The 23187-nt window shown below is 42.0% G+C and overlaps 1 protein-coding gene across 1 annotated transcript in view; it reads left to right on the top strand.

Annotated features, from left to right (window-relative positions):
• Positions 1-304: 304 nt before the first annotated feature.
• The window catches only part of LOC109030198 (frizzled-4), a gene marked incomplete at its 5' end in the record, with an annotated part of 47596 nt that continues 24713 nt past the window's right edge, over positions 305-23187 (top strand). The window contains 2 exons of the mRNA XM_019041035.2: positions 305-1422; positions 21767-21933. Coding sequence (XP_018896580.2) covers positions 305-1422; positions 21767-21933 — 1285 coding nt within the window. The remainder of the gene's footprint in view (positions 1423-21766; positions 21934-23187) is intronic.

The raw sequence follows: 23187 nt of genomic DNA, 5'->3' as shown, positions 1-23187 counted from the left end.
AGAATCGCAGCCCCCCCCCCTCCCCTCCCGCGCGACGCGCGGGGCGGCTCGCGGGGGTGAAAAAGGTCCGAAGGATGCGAGGCACCGCGGTATAAATAAGGAAAGAGCGCCGAAACGTGTCCCGGACGAAACGAGGCCTGAAAATATTCATGCGTCCCCTCCGCCTTTAATTTATCGGTTTATCAGATCATTATTCCGGCGGCTCTTATCGGTTAATTGATTGCATTTTTTTTATCGGCCGGAATAAAACAACGCGGAGCGCCGATAACCGCGGCGGAATACCTGGGCCCCGGCTCAGCTGTAATCTGCATACCTGGCCGGGTCCCCCTCGCCACCCCGTCTCCGCGGGGGAGGGGGCGCACACTTCGCAGACTGCCCCGGTCTCCGGCCCCAGCCCCGGCCGCCGGGGCCAGTGCGTTCTGGAGCGGCGGACCGAAGAGATGTGGTGGCGCTATGTCGCTCGTGGCGCGTGTCTTTTTCGCGAGTGTCTTCTCCGCGAGCTCCTTCTTCGTCCTTCGCTGAGCCCTCGACGCGGCTCGGCCGCAACTGCGAGCCCATCCGCGTGGACCTGTGCAAGGGTCTCGGCTACAATGTCACCGCCATGCCGAACCTCGTCGGGCACGAGCTCCAAGGCGACGCGCAATTCACCCTGGAGACCTTCAAGCCCCTCATCCAGTACGGCTGCTCGGCCCAGCTCCACTTCTTCCTGTGCTCCGTCTACGTCCCCATGTGCACGGAGAAAGTCTCCACCCCCATCGGGCCCTGTCGCAGCCTGTGCGAGTCTGTTCGGAGTCGGTGTTTCCCGGTTCTGCAAGGGTTCGGGTTCCCGTGGCCGGCGGCCCTCAAGTGCGCCAAGTTCCCGGAGCAGAACAACCACGAGCACATGTGTATGGAGGGCCCTGGGGAGGCGACTGCCGGCCTGGCGCCGGCCATCCCTCTCTTGCCGACCATCCCCAGGATCCCGCTGCAGGACGATGGACCACGGCTGACGCCGTGCTCCAAGTACGCGCGGGCCAACTCCTACGTCTTCCTCAACGGGACCGGGCGCTGCGCTCCGCTCTGCGATGCGGATGTGCTGTTCACGCGGACGGACAAGACGCTGGCCGGGGTGTGGTTCTCGATCTGGGCCGGGTTGTGTTTCTTCGCGTCGCTCGTGGCGTTGTTGACGTTCCTGGTGGAGGCGAGGGATGAGCGGGCGAGGTCCTACTACTTCCACCACCCGCAGGTGTGTTTGGTGTTGTGCTATAACTTGGTGAGTGTCGGGTGGGGGCTGACGGCCATCCTGGGCCACACGCGGGTCGCGTGTCATCTGGAGCCGGTCGACCCGGAGAAACTTTTGTTGGCCCAGTACGGGTCCGGAAAAGCTGCTTGCGCCCTCGTTTTCTTCTTCCTCTATTTCTTCGGGACGGCTTCGCTAGTCTGGTGAGTTTAATACGTTCTGTTGCTTTTCGAATTGCGTTCGATCCGAGCGCAAAAAGGCCATTTTTTCACATGTACTGAGCGCATTTAAATCGGAGAGCGAATTCAGACGCCGCACAGTAGATCGAGTCAATCAGAGAGGTCGGAGATGACATTTTCAACTAAAACTGCAAATTTTGATGTTTCATTCGTCACATTTCAAATTTCAATTTTGGTTCTGAAGGAAAATTTCACGAGAAAACCAATGGAACCACTTTTAAGACCTTAAAATTCTGTATAAACGCAGTTATGAGCGTTTTAATTATCCAAATTTAGTCCGACCTCTCCTATTGCCTAGATCCCCTGTGCGCCGGGCTGATTTTTAAAATTCGTCGTTCCCCCACGAAAGAACGTAACTACATTTCAATGTTGCCAAATTTCCATTCGAAAATCGCATTATATATTTGGAGAATCTTGGGCATTTTTAATTGGAAATTTGATTTATTTTTCGATCTCATTAAAAAATCACAAAAATTTTAGATGCAATTTGCATAAGTATACTCATGGAAAAAATTGGATTGTTTGATTGTTCAATTTCGCAACCTTAGATTTAAGTTACGTTCTTCCGCTCGAGAAATGACGAATTCATGGACGATGGAAATAACGGGAAAATGGAGCGCTCCTATCGGTTGAAACGGGTGGTTTTTATGGAATATGAGGATAAATTCTTGACAAACTATGAGATCCCTCGCGAGTTGCTCTTGTTTAGACCATAAGTTAACTTCCTTTTTCCATTAAAACCGTCCGCTTTCACCGATGGCATCGCTCCATGCATTTTCCATTTGTCTTCTCTGTCTTTCGCTTTGTCTATCTAGTTCAATAATCGGCCCACTGCACTCCGTTAGAGGAATGGCACTATCAATGCACATAAAAGACTAAGTCGGGCAGAAGGATACAACTCTTCTGCAAATAGACTTGGCATATAAGATGCAATTTTTACTGTATGTAGCATGTGGCAGAACAAGTTTACATGTATGAAAACTTCGGAGAAGATTTCTATCGGCAAATTAGCGATAATGTTGAATTGTGGATAGCTGATAGAACTGAAGAATTTTCCTTGTTTACATATGAAACAAAACATGTCACTAAAATTTTCTTACGTTCGTTGTTCTCTGTAACGCAACAAAACAAGGAGAAACATGTTTTGATGAAACCCTTGAAAAAGGAATGTATTGTCCTGACCAGGATTGAGCGTGCAAAAAATTGGCAGAAACAGTCGCTCGCAATCAGGAGCGAAGTCGGGAGAAAGAAGGGTATAAAGAGAGAGCACCGCTCCAGTCTGGTATTTAAAACGGCAATCGTGTTGTGTTGTCACTCCATACACTCCCCTGCATAATTAATCACGGGACAAGGCATTTTGATTCCGGCGTCTGATTACATTATTCGATCCTTATTTTATCTTCCTTGCTTTTCAATTGTACTCTTCACTCTCCATCCTTTCAAACAATGAGTCCTCTCTTCTTCTGTGAAACCGAGTTGAGAACACGATCCCTACCAAATCAGGAGAGAATTTTTGACGGTCAAGGATGTGATTCAGCGCAATGCTACTTGGAATAAAGCGAAAAATTGGCAACGCACCGCCATTTCTCTCTTGAAGGCAGACTTATCAAGAAGATCCAAACATATACTCAGAAAACTGAAGAGTGGAATCTCAAAATGATATATTTATGCCGAAAGGAACTATGTTGCACGCAAACTTTATGAATAGTTCCTAACCGCATAAATACATCCAATTGGACATATTAAAATCAAAGGGACCTATCTTTTGTGTGATATAAGCCCCGAGACCCATAAGAATCCATGCGTGATAGGGCCCGGGCCGCAAATGGAGATATTCCCTTTTAATTTAAATATCTCCAAAAACTCTTAAACTCGATCGGGAGTTGCAAAACATTTTCATGTTGTTTGTTATCGAAGAGGAACTAACTTGCCTTCGCTTCGAAATTTTCGACGAGAAATTCTCTTTGATTTCCGCTCTTAATTTCGCAGCGATTTGATAACTGATAACGGTACCAATTAAGTTTTACTACTAAACTACTTTAGAATCACCTATTTACGTAGGAAAACTAATGGTACAAATTTTGTTCCTAAATTGAGCCAAAAAAAAGTCGTTTCTTATTCCAAAATGTTATCCAAATATCGGTGTCTATAGTAAAAAAATTGGCCTCCGGCCAATTTATGCGCGGCGCTTCGCGCCGCGTACCGGCGCTACGCGCCGGCATTTGGGGGGCTTCGCCCCCCCATCCGCTTAGCGGATTGGTGCGGGGACCGCACGGGACTTTCTCGCTCGAGCCGGCGCTTCGCGCCGGCATAGACACTTTTACTGGAATATTTAGAAAAATACTGCCAATTTTACAAAATCATAAAGTTTGATTGGAATTTTGATCACAGGATAATAGTTATGAAATTTTTATTCAAACCATTGAACTTCATTGTAAATGTCTTCGCGATATGTGGTGAATTCATATATTCGGACTCGACTTGTTGATTTTATGAGGCATCTTCAATTAAATATGTAATTGATTAACTAAGTCTCCTGTCAAAGATGGCGATCCGTAAAAATCTTAGCTTTTCTACGATTCATTAGGATCCATTAGATTCATTGACATCATACTTCAGATACGATTTTATATTATAATCTCTCCTTAAGCACGGTCAAAAGCCATCAAATATCTACTTGAATGGGTAGAATGAATATTCGATGTTCAAATAGTCTTAAAACTAAACGGTTTTCGCTTAGCATCTCCCAAATTTTAAATTTGGCGGGCGAATCTACCTGCTGGAAGGTTCACGACACGCCCGCCAGGAGCGCCATCTCCTTACCGCGTATCCCCGTAACTCAAAGCGAAAACAATAGAGAGCGCCATCGACAAACGTCAACGAGAGACAAGTCAACAAACGTCACGTTATAACAATTATAACCTCCTTCATTAACAAGCATTAAATCAGTCATATTTGTGCCGAATTATTACATTATATTTGTGCTTAGTACCTCGTAAAAAGGAACCGCAAAAGATGGAATCTGCCGGGATTCTAAATTCATTAACAACAAACATATTAGTTTTTAATAAAGATCTAAGTGTCAGTTCTTGGCGTTAGCTTGATGATTCATAGTACCTTTGTAATGTGAGTATGTATCTAATTAGTTGTCTAATTTTGCTTTGTGATTACCTACGGAGTAATTTTGGAAATAGTATATGATGCATTATATAATGCATTTGAATTCCTAGGTTTCACCTGACTCAAAGCGTTTGCTGCTATTATCTAGAAGCGCTCCGACTCATTTATCAGAGAATTGAGCGTTTCCTATCGGCCCCTCTGCAATTATGAGATTAGTCCATGAATCCTTTAGGAACTTAAATTAATGACTCAGATGGTGCTTTTGAGCCAACTTTCAAAGAATTAAAGGCATTTTTTCAAAATCTACAGTCCATGAGCTCTCCGTGTGACCGAAGTGCTCTCCTCGCTATATGACGCGTAACCCTTCAATTTTTAGTTTAGTCCAAAGACCTCGTAGGAACTTAAATTAATGAACCAGGTGGTGCTCTGATGCCAACTTTCGAAGAATTGAAGGCATTTTATTTTATTTTTTTTCAAATTTACAGTCCTTGAAAATGAGCTGTTTCGCGGAGCAAAGTGCCCTACTTTTGGGCCTCGTATCTCTTGAATTTTGAGTTTAGTCCAAAGATCTTTTTGGAACTTAAATTAATGACCCAGGTGATGTGCTTGATGCCCATTGTTAAAGAATTAAAGACATTTTTCAAAATTTACAGTCTTTCAAAATGAGCTTTCCGTGTGATTTTGCTAAAAATGGACAATTGAGCGTAGCCCCCCCAAATTTTAGCGTACCTCAAAATCGTTGAACGTGCATAAGGAGACCATAGATATGGTGTCCTGTGCCAATTTTGAATGAAATCGAACAGATAGATTCTGAGATATCGCTGTAGACAGATTTGGGGGACGCCACACGGACGGACACACATTTTTTCAAGTATGGTTATTTTTACTCCTGGGACCTTAAAACGTCTAGAAATGATGAAATTTCAACTTTTTTTTTTTTTTTTTTTTGGAGGATGACAATACTTCCTCTCTACCCTATGGGAGCGAGAAAGTAAAAAGCGTTTTCTAGTTCGCGACGTTGCAAAGTTCCCGTCATAGTTTGCTTCGTAGTCTGCAAACTAAAAACTGAACTGTGCAATCAAACCTGAGGCAGTCCGAACTGAAGCTCGTCACTTAGCCGGACCAGAATTTGCAATTAGGAACCACAGTTTCTAGCTCAAACAACGTAAGAACCATTAATTTCCACGCACATGCGTGCATTTACGAATGAGCTTGAGATTGTACCTCTTAATTGCAAAATGAAGTCCAGCTCATGAGAGGCGTATCCAACTACCCGTTAACATCCTCGTAGATCCAGGTTACTCAGGGCTCATACGTATATGACTTACGTTCTTTCGTCATCAGAAAGGCGATTCAGGAACTTAGATCTCCTATGACAAGTGTTGAGCCGTCAAAGGCGAGTGTCATCATCGAGAATTACGAGCCGGCGGCGGGTTTATTAATGTGCCGCGAAAGGGAGACGAGGGGGGCAGGGGGGTTGAAAAGTGGAAAATGGACAACTATATTGATGTTCCGAAGCAGCCAATAACAGATCACGGCATCTCTTAATTCATTTCGTCCTCGGCTCCGTCACACGACACCTCAACACCCAACGCTCAACACTCAACATGGTCAACACCCCGACTTCTCCGTATCTCCGCATGCTAAGGAGAACCGCCGTAACAGCCTTCCAGAGTTGCCAAATTCCCTTCGATAAAACAAGGATTTTCCGGTAAATTAGTGAGTATTTTTCCTTAAATTTTTTAGAGTATTCTTTCCCCGGTATAAACTGGAGTACCTGAAAATGTCAAGGGAAATATACGTAACTTCCGTTTTCAAATTAATACTTTATTGGTGGAAATTTGGCAACGTTCGGATGTTCATACGGCGATTTTCCTCGGCCGGCGGATCTGATCGCAGTCCCGCGAATGCGATACGCATTATTAATTCGCGGACATCGGAAATCAATTTAGCTCCCGATCGTAGCAAAAAACGCAGATCTCCATCAGCGCAGCGAGTCGCAACATTGTTTCCCGCCTATTTAAATCCGTGCAAATGATCGATTCCGAGCGAGGTGGCTTGTTTCGATCGATATCGATTATTTTGCCGGCGTTGAAATGGGCGGAGCCGAGTGTAGCCAACCTGTAAAAATCATCACGGACTGGAGTTAAGTGGTTCTCGCCGAGTTGAGGATACCTTCCATGTCTCAGCCCGGGCTCAGTTCATTTACATTAGCTGGAATCTCTCTATGCCATTTTATTTCTTCGACTTCACCCAGTTCGTTGTATTTGCGACCGTTGCTGTGCGGTATTTACGTGAGGTGTACATCTGATTTGGACGGATTCTTAACTGAAATCGACCTAACTGCATTTTACGTTGCCTCATTTTCTCAAATGCGTGTTTTTAATTTCATTAACAGAGAACTAAGCTACCGGACGCTTTTAAACATTTCGTGAATATACCCTAAACTCTGCAGAAATGCAGAATATACACACAAAATTTCATGTTTCAGTGGTGCTTGGATTTCTGTTCAAAACTTAATAATAATGTTTGAATATTAAGCTTTAATTACACAGCAGGGACTTGGCGGATCCAGCAAATTGGCAACATTGTTCTATTTAAACCTATAGAAATGTATCAATACTTGAAAGGGCCAGGTGCTCTGGACAAGAATCGATTATTGAGCATGGGTTTAAATGGAGGGAATCTGATGTTGCTAATTTGCTGGATTCGCCTCTGCAGGGCAAATTTAAAGCGAAATCACACTCAATAAGCTGTGGCGCGAGGCATTGATCATCGGCTACCTGTACATATTTCCCCATCTATAAATATGGTAAAAAAATCGATTTTCAAAGCGTTCGTTGCGAAAATACCGATAATCGATCCTTTACCATAGGTTTAAATGGTGGATCAATCGAATCATTGACGCCGCGTCAATGGCAATAAGTTATTAGTATTCTCTACTTTCTTCCTTGCGTCTAAGTCTCCAAAGTAGTTGGGCCTAAATAGCAGCAGATGGGTGTTTTTAACTTTAGGTTAGACGATCTTCCAATTGAACAACTCGCTTTGTGGGTAATATTGCCTAGGCATTTGACAACGTGCCTGATTCTACAATTTGTCCGCGACAAAAACATTGAAAACTCAAGAGCTCTTCGTTGAAAACAAACGCAACTTCGTAAACTACGAGAATTTGACTATCCGTCGTTCCAATTGATAAAACGCCTGATTCGAAAATTTGTCTCTGACAAATACATCCTCTGGCAATTTTTTTCATGTAACTGATGGTAATGAGATGGTTGCCTCATTTACTTTCCTTCTAATAATTTGTCTGGGAAGATTAAAACGCCATCGTCGATGCTCTCTGCGCAGAATCCTCGGAGACAGCAAATCGCCGCTCATCTAACGTAAAGGCATATCTCAATTACTACGTGAGCCCTGCTTCACATTTAAATCCATGCTTTCTGGGGCTCATGCGGAAATCTAAATACGTCCTTACGTCAGAATAGCGACGAAATGTACTGCCGCGCTAAGGAAGAACGCTGTATGAACATTCGAGTGTTGCCAAATTTCCCTCCATGAAACATGTATTTTTGACGACATCCACGCATATTTTCCCTCGAAATTTTCAGATGTTTTAGATTAAATTGCGCACAAAATCGTCTGAAAATCTGGGAAAATAACATCTGAAATTTGCCCAGTAAATTCGGAATATATCGAGGGAAACTTGGCAGCGTCTGAGGGCTCATTCGGCGTTCTTCGTTAGCGCGGCAGTGTAGGACTGCAGTGGTTGGAAACGGCGGATTTATATTTGCAGAAATACAAATGAATTTATTTGGTTCATAGTCTTGCAGACCGTTTTAATGGTGCCCATAACTTGGGACAGAGAGTAATTATACTATTGCCGGTAATAAAAACAAAACAAGTCATTACTGCGAGAGTGTGCGCTGTGTGCACTTGAACTTGGCGCGCACAGCTCGGAGCATTTGCGGCCGGGGAGTCGGGTCTATGCTTCTTCCCAGTGTTGTCGTCTTCGATTTTTCTCCTTTTCCCGTTTTCACTTGTTTTCCTGAAGACTAATCTATTCTGCCATGCTAAAGAAAAAACGCCGTATGTACCCGCAGGCGTTGCCAAATTTCTTTTGATAAAATATGAAATTATTGATGCATTTTTAAATATCCCCCCTTCCCCCTACTTTTTTTTAGAAATGTTTGCTCGCATTAAAATATCTGAAAAGTTCAATAAGAGGTAAAAATAAATTTCTTCAAAAGTAATTCTTTCATTCGAGGAAATTTAGCGACATTCGATTGTTCATAGGCGTTTTTTTGTGGTATGACAGATTAGTAGTCTGTTGTTGAGTCCTACGTGGAACTATACAATTATTTTCGATCAGGCAGTTGCATTGTTCTCTCTTTCCTTTTTTCGCTTCGCTTTCGTCATCCGTGCTTTTCCGGATTTACAGAGGCGGATCCAGCATTTCGGCACCACCGAATTTTCTCCATTTAAACCTATGCTAAATAATCGATTTTATCGTCGGAGCACCTGGCCCCTCTAAAAATCGATACATTCCCATAGGTTTAAATGGAGGAAATCCGGTGTTGACAATTTGCTGGATCCGCGAATGCGGATTTATACCTCCACTTACGCATGTAGCTGTTTTAATGTCATCTTACTGCAATTGAGACTATTTGAGCACCCACCCAACAATCAATCATTGATGGTAATCCCCCTTTTATGAGTTGAAATACGGAATTCTTCTTGGAAACTTACTCATTCCGAGAAGTTTTTCAGAGCGCATCACTTGTGTGTGATACCATTCACAATGTGAAGATTCCACTTTGTACGTAGATGACATAAAAAAAAGATCAGGACCGGTGGAGGAGCAATAGCTCAATTTAAGTCAGCTCTGGGATATTTTCATTGGAATTGAAAAGTGATAGTATCCTAAGCCAGGCCGGAAGGTTAGGCCAGGTCAGGCATAAACTCAAGTCCTCCAGTTGGGGAGGGATCTGGTGTTGAACTTAGTTTTTTTGTATGGAAAGTTTTCATGGGTATAAAGTATCTGCGCACTCCTGTTTCTGCTGAGATCGATTTCAAGTGAAGCACCCTGTCCTGATAATTATCGATTGTTTTACATGCATTTCGATGGACGCAATCCTGTATTGCCAATTTCCGATCATAGATATACTAGTGTTATCCTCGTGCAATTTTTTGCCAGTTTTACAGATATGAAATTGATTACATTTTGCAATTAGGAACAATAGTTTCTAGCTCGGTTCAGAAACAACGTATGCACCATGAGTTTCCCTACTCACATGCGTGATTTTAAGGATGATCCAGAAATGGTATACTCAGAGACTGGGTATACTGTTTTTAAAATTGAAAATGAAGTTAAATTCTGCTATTAATTTCCAGAAAGCAGATAGGTGATTCTACAGCTTAGCCAGAAATAGAATTTCTTCGCTGCAAAATGTTGTCCAATTAGGAATCGAGTTCAAGACATTTACTTTTTTCTTTTTTCAATGTTTATTTCGGGAAGAATAATCAGTTAGCGAAACAGAAAAATACACATTGCACGGAGTCTTCCATCCCGAATTATTCCCAGCAAGCTTGCAGTCTTCTCGCTGCCTCTGGAGAAGAATCTGCATAGAATGTGGCGTTACGAGTGCCCCGAGGACATCCATCAAACAAATGACCAGTAATTTAAATAACTCCTAACTGCTTGCCTTAAACATGTTCTGAAACAGATTGCTCGTCCTTTTCCGATTTTGATCGCACACTAAACCGAGACGCCTACATTCCTGTCTGCATACGCCACGCAGAATAAATATATCTGGAGGTGGACGATAAAATGGTATGCGATGATATAGATCTTAATGATTTGTCTGTAGTTGGTAGACTACTTTCATGAAATTACTTTACGTTACCATGTGCCAAAATCGTTAGGTTGTCTCCGTCCGCAGATTTATACGGTCGTATGTGGCAAGTACTTGCCAGTAGATACCTACTTTTTCCGAAACTGCTGTCGCACTCAACCAGTGGCGATTTTGCAAGTTGGCAACGGTGCTTTTCCTTCCATTTGAATACATTGAAAATATCGAATTCAGGCGAGTCAAGCTGTCACCTCAAGAATCGATTGTTTTACATACATTTAAATGGGGGAAAATAGGTTGCCAACTTTTAAGAAACGCAACTGTCCTCAACATGATAACTAAAGTAGCTCGTATGCTTTGAAACATCAACATTCCAATGAAAGTGTAGCAAAACACCTCAATGTTAAAATAATTCATTCTTTTTTTTTTCTTTTTTTTATAAAGATTACTCGGGGAATCTTGCATTGTGATCAAGGGAGGTCAAAAATCCTTGATGTAGCATAATAGGAAGAGGAATTTTTGTGAACCTTGAGTAAAATTGAATGGTATAACCCTGGAGATGGCTCCTTTTAAGAGATTACTAGGATTTGCCTTTACGGAAAATAAAAATGAGAAAAGAAAATATATAGTGAGTTATGTAAATTTGAAAGAGAGCCCATACCTATTTCAAAGTTTATCCACATTATCGAATCATTTATTTCATTTTTTTAGGTATTTTTTTAGTGGTGAATCATTGTAATATTTTTCAAAGACCAGAATCCAAATTTTTACTGCATAATTAATTTCACTGGTGGTTTGCAAAAATCGTCCTTTTTATGATGCTGTGCAGTTATTGAACTCCCTTGGCTGCAATGTAAACCAGATCAGGCCTCCTAAGGAAGCTGTTTAAGGAACGACCTTTTTGCGTTCCTGGCTTAGGGGCTTGTTAGAATCTGTTCCTGCAGATCCAAATGTCAGTTTCGTGAAATTTGATGCCACTTCCGGGATTCGAACCCGGGACCCCAAGGAGCGACTTTGAAAACGACCCTGGGGCTTCTCTGATAGGAGGAGCTGCTAGAAAAAAGACTATGAAGATGGTCCTCTAAATTCAATTCTAGTTTTCTCGGTTTTAACTTTCCCTACCCTTGTTCTTTCTCACTGGAAGCGTTCTCGTAAGCATCATAGTTCACCATTAGGTGTAGTCGAAGCTGAATGTAGGAATCTGGCATCGCCGCAAACGTTTCGCCGGTCCAGATGCCTCAGACATGGTTGCATACTGCCATGCTAAAGAAGATCGTCGTTTGAACCATCAGGAGTTACCACATTTCCTACGACAAATCACGAATTTTCAAGAAAATTTTTAAATATTTCTCCTCCCATTTTTCAGAGGATTTAATATGTCATTTGATCTGAAAAGTCTGAAAATTCCATGGGGAATAATTAATAACTCTCTTCAAAAATAAATATTTTCTAGGAGTGAATTTGGCAACGTTGGAATGCTAAACGGCGTTTTCCCTTAGCGCGGCAGCATAGCGAGCCGGTATTTATGGTTCGCGATTAACGATTCCTCCGACGAAAGAGGAACTCAAGGTTTCGCCATAATTGAAAGCGATCGTTCACAAATGAAAATAGTCCAGTAACTCAGCTATGAGCCCTCCGTCCACTCCGCGTTCAATTAATGAAATACACGCGCATATTTTATGGTTCCATCTCATCGATTTATAGATTCCTGTCCGCAGAGCACGGATCACTCAGACTTGACAATCATTAAATGATTATCGAGTTTATTGAATATTCAGTGCTTCGAGCCATCATCATCGTCAGGGATCGTTCATAAGTGTCCAAGCAATGGACAAAACTTTTGTTTCCGTCGATGTCATTGACTTTACTGATTGTGTCATCGCCTAAATATGGACCATGGACCAGTTCAATTATTTCTTGCTCGCATTTCTACACACACAAAAAAACTGTGGATTGGAAATTCGAACCGTCCGAAACCTTGTAGTTTTCATCAAGCGTTATAAAAGCTTATTCCCGGAAATTTTAGCTATTTTCGGATTTTCTCGGAAATTCGGGGTTTCACGTCAGTTTTACCGATTATTTAATCAAATTTGACGATCTTTGAAACTAAATCCGGGCGTCTTTCCCCTGAACTTTCGAAAAAATCGGAATTTTGCTCGAAACTTGGGGGATCGGAATCAATTCCGGAAATCCCGGAATCGTTGGTAAAACAAAATGGCAGCACTGGATTAGCTCCTTCCCTCCCACCTCCTGGATCTGGTCAGTAGAAACGGATGTCTCCAGACAAAAACCCATCTCAATCCCACCGTGTGTAGATCGTGATATCACGCTTACTGGTCAAGGCTAACCGTGGGGGTACTAAATGCACGTCTTTAACCCCCATTACCCGCTATTACGCCTGAATTTGCTCGCTAATTAATTTCCTCCTCGACTTTTTGAAACGGAAGTCCAAGCAGACACCAGCTGGCGGTCGAAATCGCACAATTCCGGTGCAGCCATAATCTAAGAAACACTAGGGGCTTTTGACGTACCTAACCTTGTGCTGGAACCCTTTCAATTCTTAAATTTTTTCCATGCACTGGAAAAAAAGGCGCTTTGATCTAGAGTCCAGACCCTTAATAACATCGACAAGAAAAAATACTCTTGATTCAATACGATTTTTTCTCTTTATCTAGGCGGATTTCCTTTTGATTCAAGCGAAAAGTCTAATTGAATCAAGAGTATTTTTTCTTGTCAATGTTTCTAAGAATCTGGACTCTAGATCCAAGCTACTTTTTTTCCAGTGTGCTAATATACTTTCTAGGAGGAAAAACGCTCCTCAGCGGGGATTTTTGAAATTTGGCAACCCTGGTTTTTCCTCCATTTAAATCCATTAAAAATATCGATATTAAGTGAGACAAGCTTAAGCTGCCTCACCTCACTAGGAATCGATTGTTTTCAATACATTTAAACGATAGATAAACAATGTTGCCAACTTACTAAAGAACCCCAAGTTCCCACGAATGAAGGCACGCATGCATGCTGAGTCTACGAGAACGATTTACTTTTGCAATTGGTCGTAATTTATGACTCAAAAGTGCTGTAGGTACGAGTGCCGGCGGCGGAACCGAACCTCGTATGTGAGGCAGCGAAGATTCACCGACTGAATAGATTGCCTCTCGTTGCAAACTATCAATGAATGAGGCTGAGCAAAGATTTCTCTGGAAATCGAGCGGAGAAGGAAATCCAATTTTCCGCCGCCAGGTCGCGACCGCGGAATTCATCCCGACAGATTAATATTTCAAACAGGGATCCAGGATGAGCAGCGGGGAGGAAAAATCAAGTTGCACCTCGACGCTTAAGCAAAGTTATTAAATAGGCAATTATGTATCGAGAGTTGAGCTCTGTCCGCACACCCTCCGAGAACTCCGCATCGTGGAGTCATGCGGTGGCGAGGTTGCCGCCCGGAAAATAAAGAGGAGGAATAATTAATTGGGGTGTTATAATGTAGCTGGGCGAGAATTTAAAATTGATGACAATTAGGGCGGTGAAAAAAGTTGAAAAATCAAGTTCATCATTTCCCTTGGAAGTTGTGTTCTCTCAATTCTGGACGATTTTTAGATCTAAAAATGTATGTGGTCCCAATTTTTGCGGAATTTTTTTTTTCCACACGGTTTCGCCTATTTAAATCTTAGCTATTTGTGACGGTCGTGAGTTTCGAAAAATAAACGCAGCACCTGCGGTCATCTTTGAAAACGTTGAAAAGTTGTGTGCACTGTTTTCTAGATATGATTTTGAAGCTAAAACCTCTACTTGCAGACCTTTCCTAGCGGACCATTGGGAACGGCGATTTCTGGATAGTCGGTGTAAACACTCATGTACATGGGGAAACTAATGGTACATGCGTCATTTCTGAACTGGACCAGAATTGTATTTTCTACTGAAAATCAAGTCCAATTGATGTTCCAATGTCCATAGATTTCCACCCTGGAAAAGGAGCCGGGGGTTTGGGAGCTCGGCTTAGGCGTGCTGACCGAAGCTCAGATCGTGTCGCATCAAGATTGCCAGATTGTGCAATATAACGTGGGATTTTTGCATTTGATACAGATTTCGACGAAGCAACCCGAGACAATGGTAACATGAAAAAACAAGGGGTGAAAACGGGAAACACGGGAAACACGGTTAAATATACAACATTAAAAACGCGAGAAGTTTCGGCTCAATACTGAGTCATTTTCAGTCGGAAAATATGTTAAAAATTAAAAAAATATCAAGGAAAAACCTGAGACCTACATATTGGTAGCCGTGATTGGAGAAAAACCTAGGAAAGGAAAGTTTTTTTCTTTAATTTCGGCCACCAACATGTAGATCTCAGGTTCTTTTTCGATATTTTTTAATTTTTAACATATTTTCCGACAGAAAATGACTGTTTTAAGTCAAAACGTCTCGCGTTCTTAGTGTTGTATTTTTAGCCTTGTTCCCCGTTTTCCCTACGAGTCAAAACTGAGTCATTTTCAGTCAAAAAGTATATTAAAAACTAAAAAATATCGAAGGACAACCCGAGACCTTCATGTTGGTGGCCGAGATCCAAGAAAAACCTTTCCTGCCTGGCCTTTCCTTCCCCAGGTTTTCTCCGATCGCGGCCACCAACATGTAGGTCTCAGGTTTCTCCTCGATTTTTTTAAATTTACACTAGATCATACGGAAAAAGCGCGAGTATTCCAGGATTTCTGGCAACAGTGCGCGTCGTCGGTCGGCGTCGCCGAACTCCCCGGGTCCGGGGCCCGGGGCCCGGGGGAATCGGCTGAGAGGCGGCTAACAAGCTGCCCCTCGAGTGCCCGTTCATAAAACAGAGCTGCGAGCCCGAGACACTCTCCGCCCCTTGTTAGTTTAGTATTCCGTAATAACATCTTTGGCCCCCCGCCCGCCCCCCGCCCCCCGTCCAATATCTGCACGGAGGATCTGGCGATCGCCGATCGGCGTATCTTCCATCTCCTCCGCGGCGGCGCGGCTCGGCCGGGAGATGGAGATGGAGAGCACCCACGTGGAAACCTCCTCCGAGGCCGCCGAGGCAGTCCTGAAATTATATCACCCCCGGATCCCGGATTCCGTGTAATTTTCACTTTTCAGCGCGGTCCCGTGCCCAGCTCCGATCGGTCGAGCTCGTTAAAGCTCCGCTTCCACAGGCGTTGCGCGACGATGTGTCAAGTCGACCGCGCGACTAGGTCAGGGATGATAAATTTCATGCGGCACTTTCAAATGAAACTTTGAAATACTTCTACGAGTAACTCAGTATGCCATAAACGCAAAGAAACAGTAAAATCTTAAATATGAAATAGGTTCAAAAAGTGTATACAAATATTCCAACTTTTATCGAACTATCGCACTATTGCTCGGCACTATTGCATAGCGTCGTCATTATTCTTTAATTATTTTTACACGCGGAAAATGTACTTTGATCACATCCTTGCAGCTGCAAGAGCTCCACTCTAAACTCGTCTCTGTTGATATTGATGGGAAAATTCGAGTCATCAATGTCTACATGCAGTCAGGTTTAAAACCACCACTCGCAGTTGCGCGAATCTGCCGAAAAAGGTTGACCTCGCGCAACCAATTCCGCGTCACGTGCTGCCTGTGAAAAACGGCCTGCACCCGGTGCGTCAGGTGTGTTCCGATTATCCCTGTCTTCGCTTAGCTTCATCATGCTGAAGTAATTGAATCGTTTATTTACAAAAAAGCCCTTGTGTAAAACCCCATAGAAGGAGCTTTGAGAGTCATTAGCCATGGCGGATAATAGGAAGGAAGGATCCGATCACGTCGATGGTCAATCTGCAGAAATGCGTGTATCGATTTGCGGTGTGCAGACTTCTTGTTATACTTTACTCTTTACATGGAAAACCACTAAACGTCATTTCTTAAAAATTTCGGAGATTTTTCTTCTCTATGTAAAGAATATTCTGTGAAAAGTTCAAGCCATGATGTTGATTTGGACTCCTTCTAAAAAATAAAATAGGAGCGGAGATTTTGAAACACCGCAACTGAGATACGCATTTATGCAGTTTCACTATCGACGAGTTCTCGGCACTAGGACCCTGTCTTAAACAATTGGTCCAACTGGAACAAAACAGTGAAGAGGAATCATTTGTTTTGTTGGTTTTTTTCCAGATAGAATCGACCTTAATACGACAATAACGCTTCAAAAATGTTTTAAATATCTCTATAAAACGTATTTTTTACGGACATTTCTTTAAAAAGAGGGGGAAATGAAATATTTCAAAAATGACTTTCACACAGTGCTGCCATTTTATTTTACCAAGTATTCCGGGATTTTCTTAATTAATTCTGATCCCTCAAGTTCCGAGCAAAATTCCAATTTTTTCAAAAGTTCCGGGGGAGTTTCCGAAAAACGCCCGGATTTAGTTTGAAAGATTGTCTTTGATCAAATAATCGGCAAAACTGACAAGAAACCCTGAATTTCCGAGAAAATTCAAAAAAATTCGAAAATAGCTACAATTTCCGGAAATTTCAAGGATTCCGAAGAAAATTCTAATTACTTGAAAAGTTCCGAAATTCGGAATCAATTCCGGAAAATGGCAGCACTGCTTTCACAAATCATTCCTACCGGTCAAGAGGCCGCAAAACCGTCTTTACGGCAAATCCAAAATTTCACGGTTGCATGATGACGGTGTGCCATAATTTGAACTCTAAAGTCCAGGCATATTAGATCAAAAATCGGCGATTAGAAAAAAAAATTTATATATAAGGTTTTATGTGCCCAAGTTGTTCATTGGGGTGCCAGGGACTCCCAGCAAAAAGTCCCCAAGAATCCCCTGTACGCTCGACCCCCCGCCCCCCCAAAACCGCCAAAAAATCGACCTTTCCTCGGTTTTTTCGTAAATATCTCAAAAAGAATTGGTTTTAGCGAAAAATGAGTTATCTAGTGAATAAAAGTTCATAAAATTTCCAATAAAAATGACTCCTATGAATTTTTTGTAAAACGACTTTGAACCCCTCAAAATGGCCGCCGAAAAAACGGGCATTTACGGAAATTTCAGTTTTTTTCCCGAAAATGCCCATTTTTCTTTGAAACGGCTGCTCTCATGCAAAAGTTAAGGGCAGATTCTGAAAGAGCGTTGAATTTCACATCAGAAATGATTAACATCGATCATTTTAGACTCACAGTAGATCTACGGAAATACGATATATCGAAGCTCTTCCGCCCGGGCCTATCAAATCAAGCACTAGGTACTTAAACATTTGCGGCCGGGGTTCTAATGACACTAAAGTCATACTTTTTTCACTCGGGGGTCGTTTGTATTAGCCTTTTACTCCTTTTTAAGGCCATTATCGGAGGGAAAGGAGTAGTGATTGTGGGGGGGGGGGGGGGGTGTCACCCATTACCCTTCCTCCGCTTAGCCGCGCAACGGTTTAACATACAGGAACTAGAGTCCCTTTATATCCAGAGTTAAGACAACTCACTTTTGGTTGGGCCAGGGTTGGGCTGAAAGTGGCCTAAAAAAAAATCCAATTTTGATTGGTTCTCGCTCATGGAGGCCGAAACGAGTGCACCAAGATGGCGGTACCTCGAATGTCAACAAGAATAATGAAAATATTACCTAATTGTGGTTTATCAAGAGTAAATTGTTATTTCTATCGGTCCAAAATGGCAATAGATAAAGAAATTATTCACAAACCAATCTCATTTTCTTTTTAATTGATCAATTTGTTGATGTTGTTGTTTTTATGTGACAGACATCCAGGATCGATCCCTCAATATCGTTCGTTTGGGTGCACTCGTTTCGGCCTCCATGGCCAGCCAAGGCCGGCTGCCAGTCAGCTGATAATCGAGTTGTCTTAACTCTGGGTATAAAGGGACTCTAACAGGAACGATAAGCATGGTCCAAGCCTGCGAAGACGTCGATGTGACAAGATGAGCCACGTTTTTGTTTTGTCTTCGCATTGTCGCATTTTGGAGGAATCGTAGCTGCCAATGACAGAAAAATGATTAATGTGAAATACATGGCCGAGAGTGGAGGACATTATACTGCAAACGACGAGCCCTTCTTATCTAGATCGGGACTTATATGTAGCTCGTTCAGGGGCTTCGGTTTCATAAAAATTCCACTTTCGCCTCTCGTTGCCCCCCATCGAATTTATTTCGTCGGGCTCCTTCCTATGTTTTGCGATTTGCGATTAGTTCGAGAACTGATCTCTAGCAGTTGCACGGACTTCCACCCTCGATCCGCGTTGTGGCTGTGTCATTCTTATTCCAAGCATATTATATATCTGCATATTTATTATCATATTATTAATAGGCAGCGTCCGATTAATATATATCGGACTTTATCATGCAAATAAAAATATCGAAAGTTTGAACGAACATCGTTTCATCAGGTTTAAAAAAGGTGCAGTCACGGCTAAAACAAGTAGTCTCGAAATTCTACCGCCGACAGAAGATGCCGCCAAATTGCACGGTTTTAGAGCATTCCTTCAAATTCAAACGTGGCTCGGTAATGCACTCTCGCCTTTAAATTGGGGGTGGAAATTGGATCCGCAGCTTACTCCTGTACGAACCACTTTAGGGCCTGCACCTAAACAAGTTTTGGACGCAATTTTCTGTGGCTGTGTTAAGGGTTGCAGAAAATCGTGCGGTTGTAGAAAAACAGGCCTGAAATGTTCAAACGTTTGCTTGCATTGCAACGGCATCTCGTGTGATAACTCGCTTGTGCTTAATACAGACGAGTAAGAAGAAGAAGAAAAGGTCAATATGGATGACGCGAGGGCAACACTAGAATTGAGCGGCAATAAGGCGGAAGAAGAAGGAGAAGAAGATAAACAAGAAAAAGAGATGGAAAAGAAGAGAGAAAAAGTTGTAAGCAATTACGCACTTAGGCCAAAAAGACGACGATTATTTTAAGACTTTTCTCTAAGTTTTACAGCTGGACATTCCTTCAAAAAAGTTATTGGGCAACCACTTGCTCTCGAATAAGTAATTGTAATTAATTAGAATACACTGCTTTACAATGATTATTAAGTGAAACAAATCGAAAATATTATTTGTGATTAATATACTGATCATTTGTTCTTTAGCACGGTTTTATAATTGACTCTATTCAAGCTCAAAGTAGTACATGAACACCTTACGCTTAAAAAGATAATCATTCAAAAAATCTGAGTCCCCCCCCCCCCCCCCGCTTACAACCATCTGTACTGGAGCTGGAGGTATCGAAGTGAAAAAGTGAACATTTAAAAATGTGTTTTATTGCTTTACTAGAGACAAATCGAAGTGAAAAAGAGGAATCATTTAATTATAAAGTAATGCTCTATTTCTATTTTTCAGCCCCCCCCCCCCCCCAACTCTCAATGCACAATTTCTGTTTTCTGGATGGGAGAATCCCGACTCTCCTCCCTCTTCAGATGCATTACGCGATAATTGAACGCTTCCTTGCTCCAGCAGAACCGTAAACTTAAATGAGTAACTACCCAGTACTTGATTTGTTAGGCCCGGGCGGAAGAGCTTCGATATATCGTATTTCCGTAGATCGACTGTGAGTCTAAAATGATCGATGTTAATCATTTCTGATGTGAAATTCAACGCTCTTTCAGAATCCGCCATTAACTTTTACATGAGAGCAGCCGTTTCAAAGAAAAATGGGCATTTTCGGGAAAAAACTGAAATTTCCGTAAATGCCCGTTTTTTCGGCGGCCATTTTGAGGGGTTCAAAGTCGTTTTACAAAAAAATTCATAGAAGTCATTTTTATTGGAAATTTTATGAACTTTTATTCACTAGATAACTCATTTTTCGCTAAAACCAATTCTTTTTGAGATATTTACGAAAAACCGAGGAAAGGTCGATTTTTTGGGGGTTTTGGGGGGGCGGGGGGTCGAGCGTACAGGGGATTCTTGGGGACTTTTTGCTGGGAGTCCCTGGCACCCCAATGAACAACTTGGGCACATAAAACCTTATATATAAATTTTTTTTTCTATTTTTCCTATAATGCCTGGACTAAAAGCTTGCTGCCTGAAAATTTGACACCTCAAATTTGTGGTTCTAATTAAAGTTCAAACAAGGCACGCGGTAAAACAGAAGAGGGTATAGTTTTTTCACCCACTGACTATTGTTTGATCAAGCTATTATAGCCCGACGCTTTTGACTAAACCGCACAGCCCAACATAGTAGTACAACTCGGATGCCTGATGCCTGAGGTTTGCGTTCATTTTTTTTTAACAAGTTCGCCTTTCATTCACACCAGTGGTGTGGCGTACTTTGCGATACATCGATTGATCTGCCATTTAAACCTAGGGAAAAGAATCGATAAACCGGGTGTTCGCAACGAACGCCTTGATAATCGAATCTTTATCATAACTTCAAATGGGGGAAATATCGATAATCGATCATTCACATCTGGCCACTGATTAACACCCTCCAGAAGCACTTTCCGGTTTAGCGATTGTGAGAATATAAAAATTCACCAAAGATTTCGTCATTCCCTTCACCAAAGAACGTAACTGCATTGCAATATTGCCAAATTTCCACTCAAAGATTGCATTTTAAACCAGGCGAATCCTGGGCAAACTAAAAAATTTACCGATTTTTCCTATATGATCTCATGCAATGATCAGAAAAAATTTGGACGTACATTGCGCGATTATATTCGCGAGTGTATTGCGCGAAAAAATTAAATGGTTCGAGTCAACTTTGCAACCTTGGAATGAAGTTACGTTTCTTTGTCCGGGAAAAGACGACTCGATTCCTATTTACGCACTGTTCGTTGACCTCAGAGTAGCTCAGAGGCGATTTATTTTTAAGACCTCGCACAAAATGTCATTTTTGGCGAGGGAACGTAGCCATATTCCAATGTTAACAAATTTCACCGCGCAAATTTCATTTTTACCAGGAGAATCTTGAGAATTTGTCGCCGAAAATTTCTCTGAATTTTCCTCTGATCTCCTACATAAAAATCAAAAAAATTTAAAACGAAAATTGCGGAGGTGTATTCTTGTAAAATTGTATTGTTTGAGTCAATTTTGCAACCTTGGAATGGACTTACGTTCTTTCGTCCGGAATTCGACAAAAATTGAACCATACTTTTACTTTCGGGAAATTTCCGAAGGTATGAAACTTTCAAACCGCTGCTGAAGGCAAGTTTATTTTTCATGCCTTAATGGAGCGAATTTCAGTTGATACATTCTCGCAGTTAAAGAATCTCCGGAATTTTCAGTTAACAATGAGTGAATCAAGCCGATTCATCAAACGAACTGATTCCAGGAGAGACGTGCGATTCACATGTCAGCATTTTACGTATTCTTCACGCTTGAGACTATTTTCTCAACACAACCCAACGTTGGAATGTTTCAGGTGGACACAGCTTTGTCTAGCGTGGCTCATGGCAAGCGTCTCGCAGCCAACTCAAGACGAAACGAAATTCCGCATTCCTCTCTTCCAAATTTCCGGATGGGGACTTCCGGCCATTCAGACCGTTGCGGCCTTAGCAAGCAGATCTGTCGATGCTGATGAACTGACAGGTCAGTGTTTTCTTTTTTTCTCTCAACATTCATAAACATTCCGTCGTGAAGTAAGTTGGAATAATCACAACATCAGAAGTTCGCCATGAAGGTATCAGGGATTTGCGATCTCAGTACTTTTTTTGTGTAATATTTCGCGAGAAACACGATGACGATACTAGTTCTCTCCAGAATCAACTCTCAAGCTTTAAAAGAGCTCTCAAAGCTCAGGTCTAAATGGAGCGGATATTTCACTTTGGGTTATTAAGAGTCTATTTTTATATATGTTAAAATCTTCATGCCAAAGGGAGTAAATGCATCAGCACGGTTGCTGGTTCCAACTTTGGTTCCCCAAACAAAGTGGCAGTATTCATGCTAATGTATAATTCCTTCCTAGATACAGAAGTGATCTCTCAACGTATCGTGGCATATCCCTCCTATTACGGCCTGAACTTTGAGAGAATTTTTGAGCTTGGGAGTTGATTTCAGAGAAAACCTGAAGCATCATCGTGCTCCTCGCAGAAATTTTACGGAAAAAGAAGTAGAGTATCTATATAGGGAGAGTATGGACCTGTCGAAATATGAAGCTCTTAGGGCTCAAAGATAAACGTAAGTAATATTAATATTGCTTGCGTTTTTCTTAACGTTTTCAATGTTAAGTCCTGAGTCGAAAAAATCTCCGGAAAGAGCGTCCGATACGCATAGCGTGATGAACGCTCAAAAGGCCAATCAGTGGAGAGGCGTGAATTTTCGATTATCGATATTCCCTCATTTGAAGCTGTGATAAAGAATCGATTAATGAGGGGACATCCTGCTTATCGATCCTTTCCCATGAGGGGAAAAACGCCGTATGAACCTTCAGACGTTGCCAAATTCCCTTTGATAAAACACGAATTTCCTGGTACATTTATGAATATTTTCCTTTCGGTTTTTCAGATAATTATGTACACAATTTCACCTAAAGTTCCTGAAAATTTCAAGGTAAAAAATCTATAACTTTCCTCAAAAATAAACGTTTTTTCGAAGGAAATTTGGCAACTCTCGAATGTTTATACGGCGTTCTTCCTTGGCACGGCAGCATAGGACAAATTGGACTAAATTTTGCAATTTGGAACTATAAATTCTAGCCCGGTTTAAAAACAACTTATGTGCCATTAGTTTCGCTACGCACATAAGTGTTTTTCCAGAGGAGTCAGAATTTATAGGTCCAAATTGCAAAATGCAGTTCAATTTATCGATACATAACAGAGCACGCCTCGCCACTAAGGCCGATCA

This window comes from Bemisia tabaci, chromosome 6 (assembly GCF_918797505.1).
Source record: "Bemisia tabaci chromosome 6, PGI_BMITA_v3".
NCBI classification, from domain to species: Eukaryota; Metazoa; Arthropoda; class Insecta; order Hemiptera; family Aleyrodidae; genus Bemisia; species Bemisia tabaci.
Note: the sequence above shows the minus strand (reverse complement) of the source record. Positions and strands in the feature narration are given on the sequence as shown.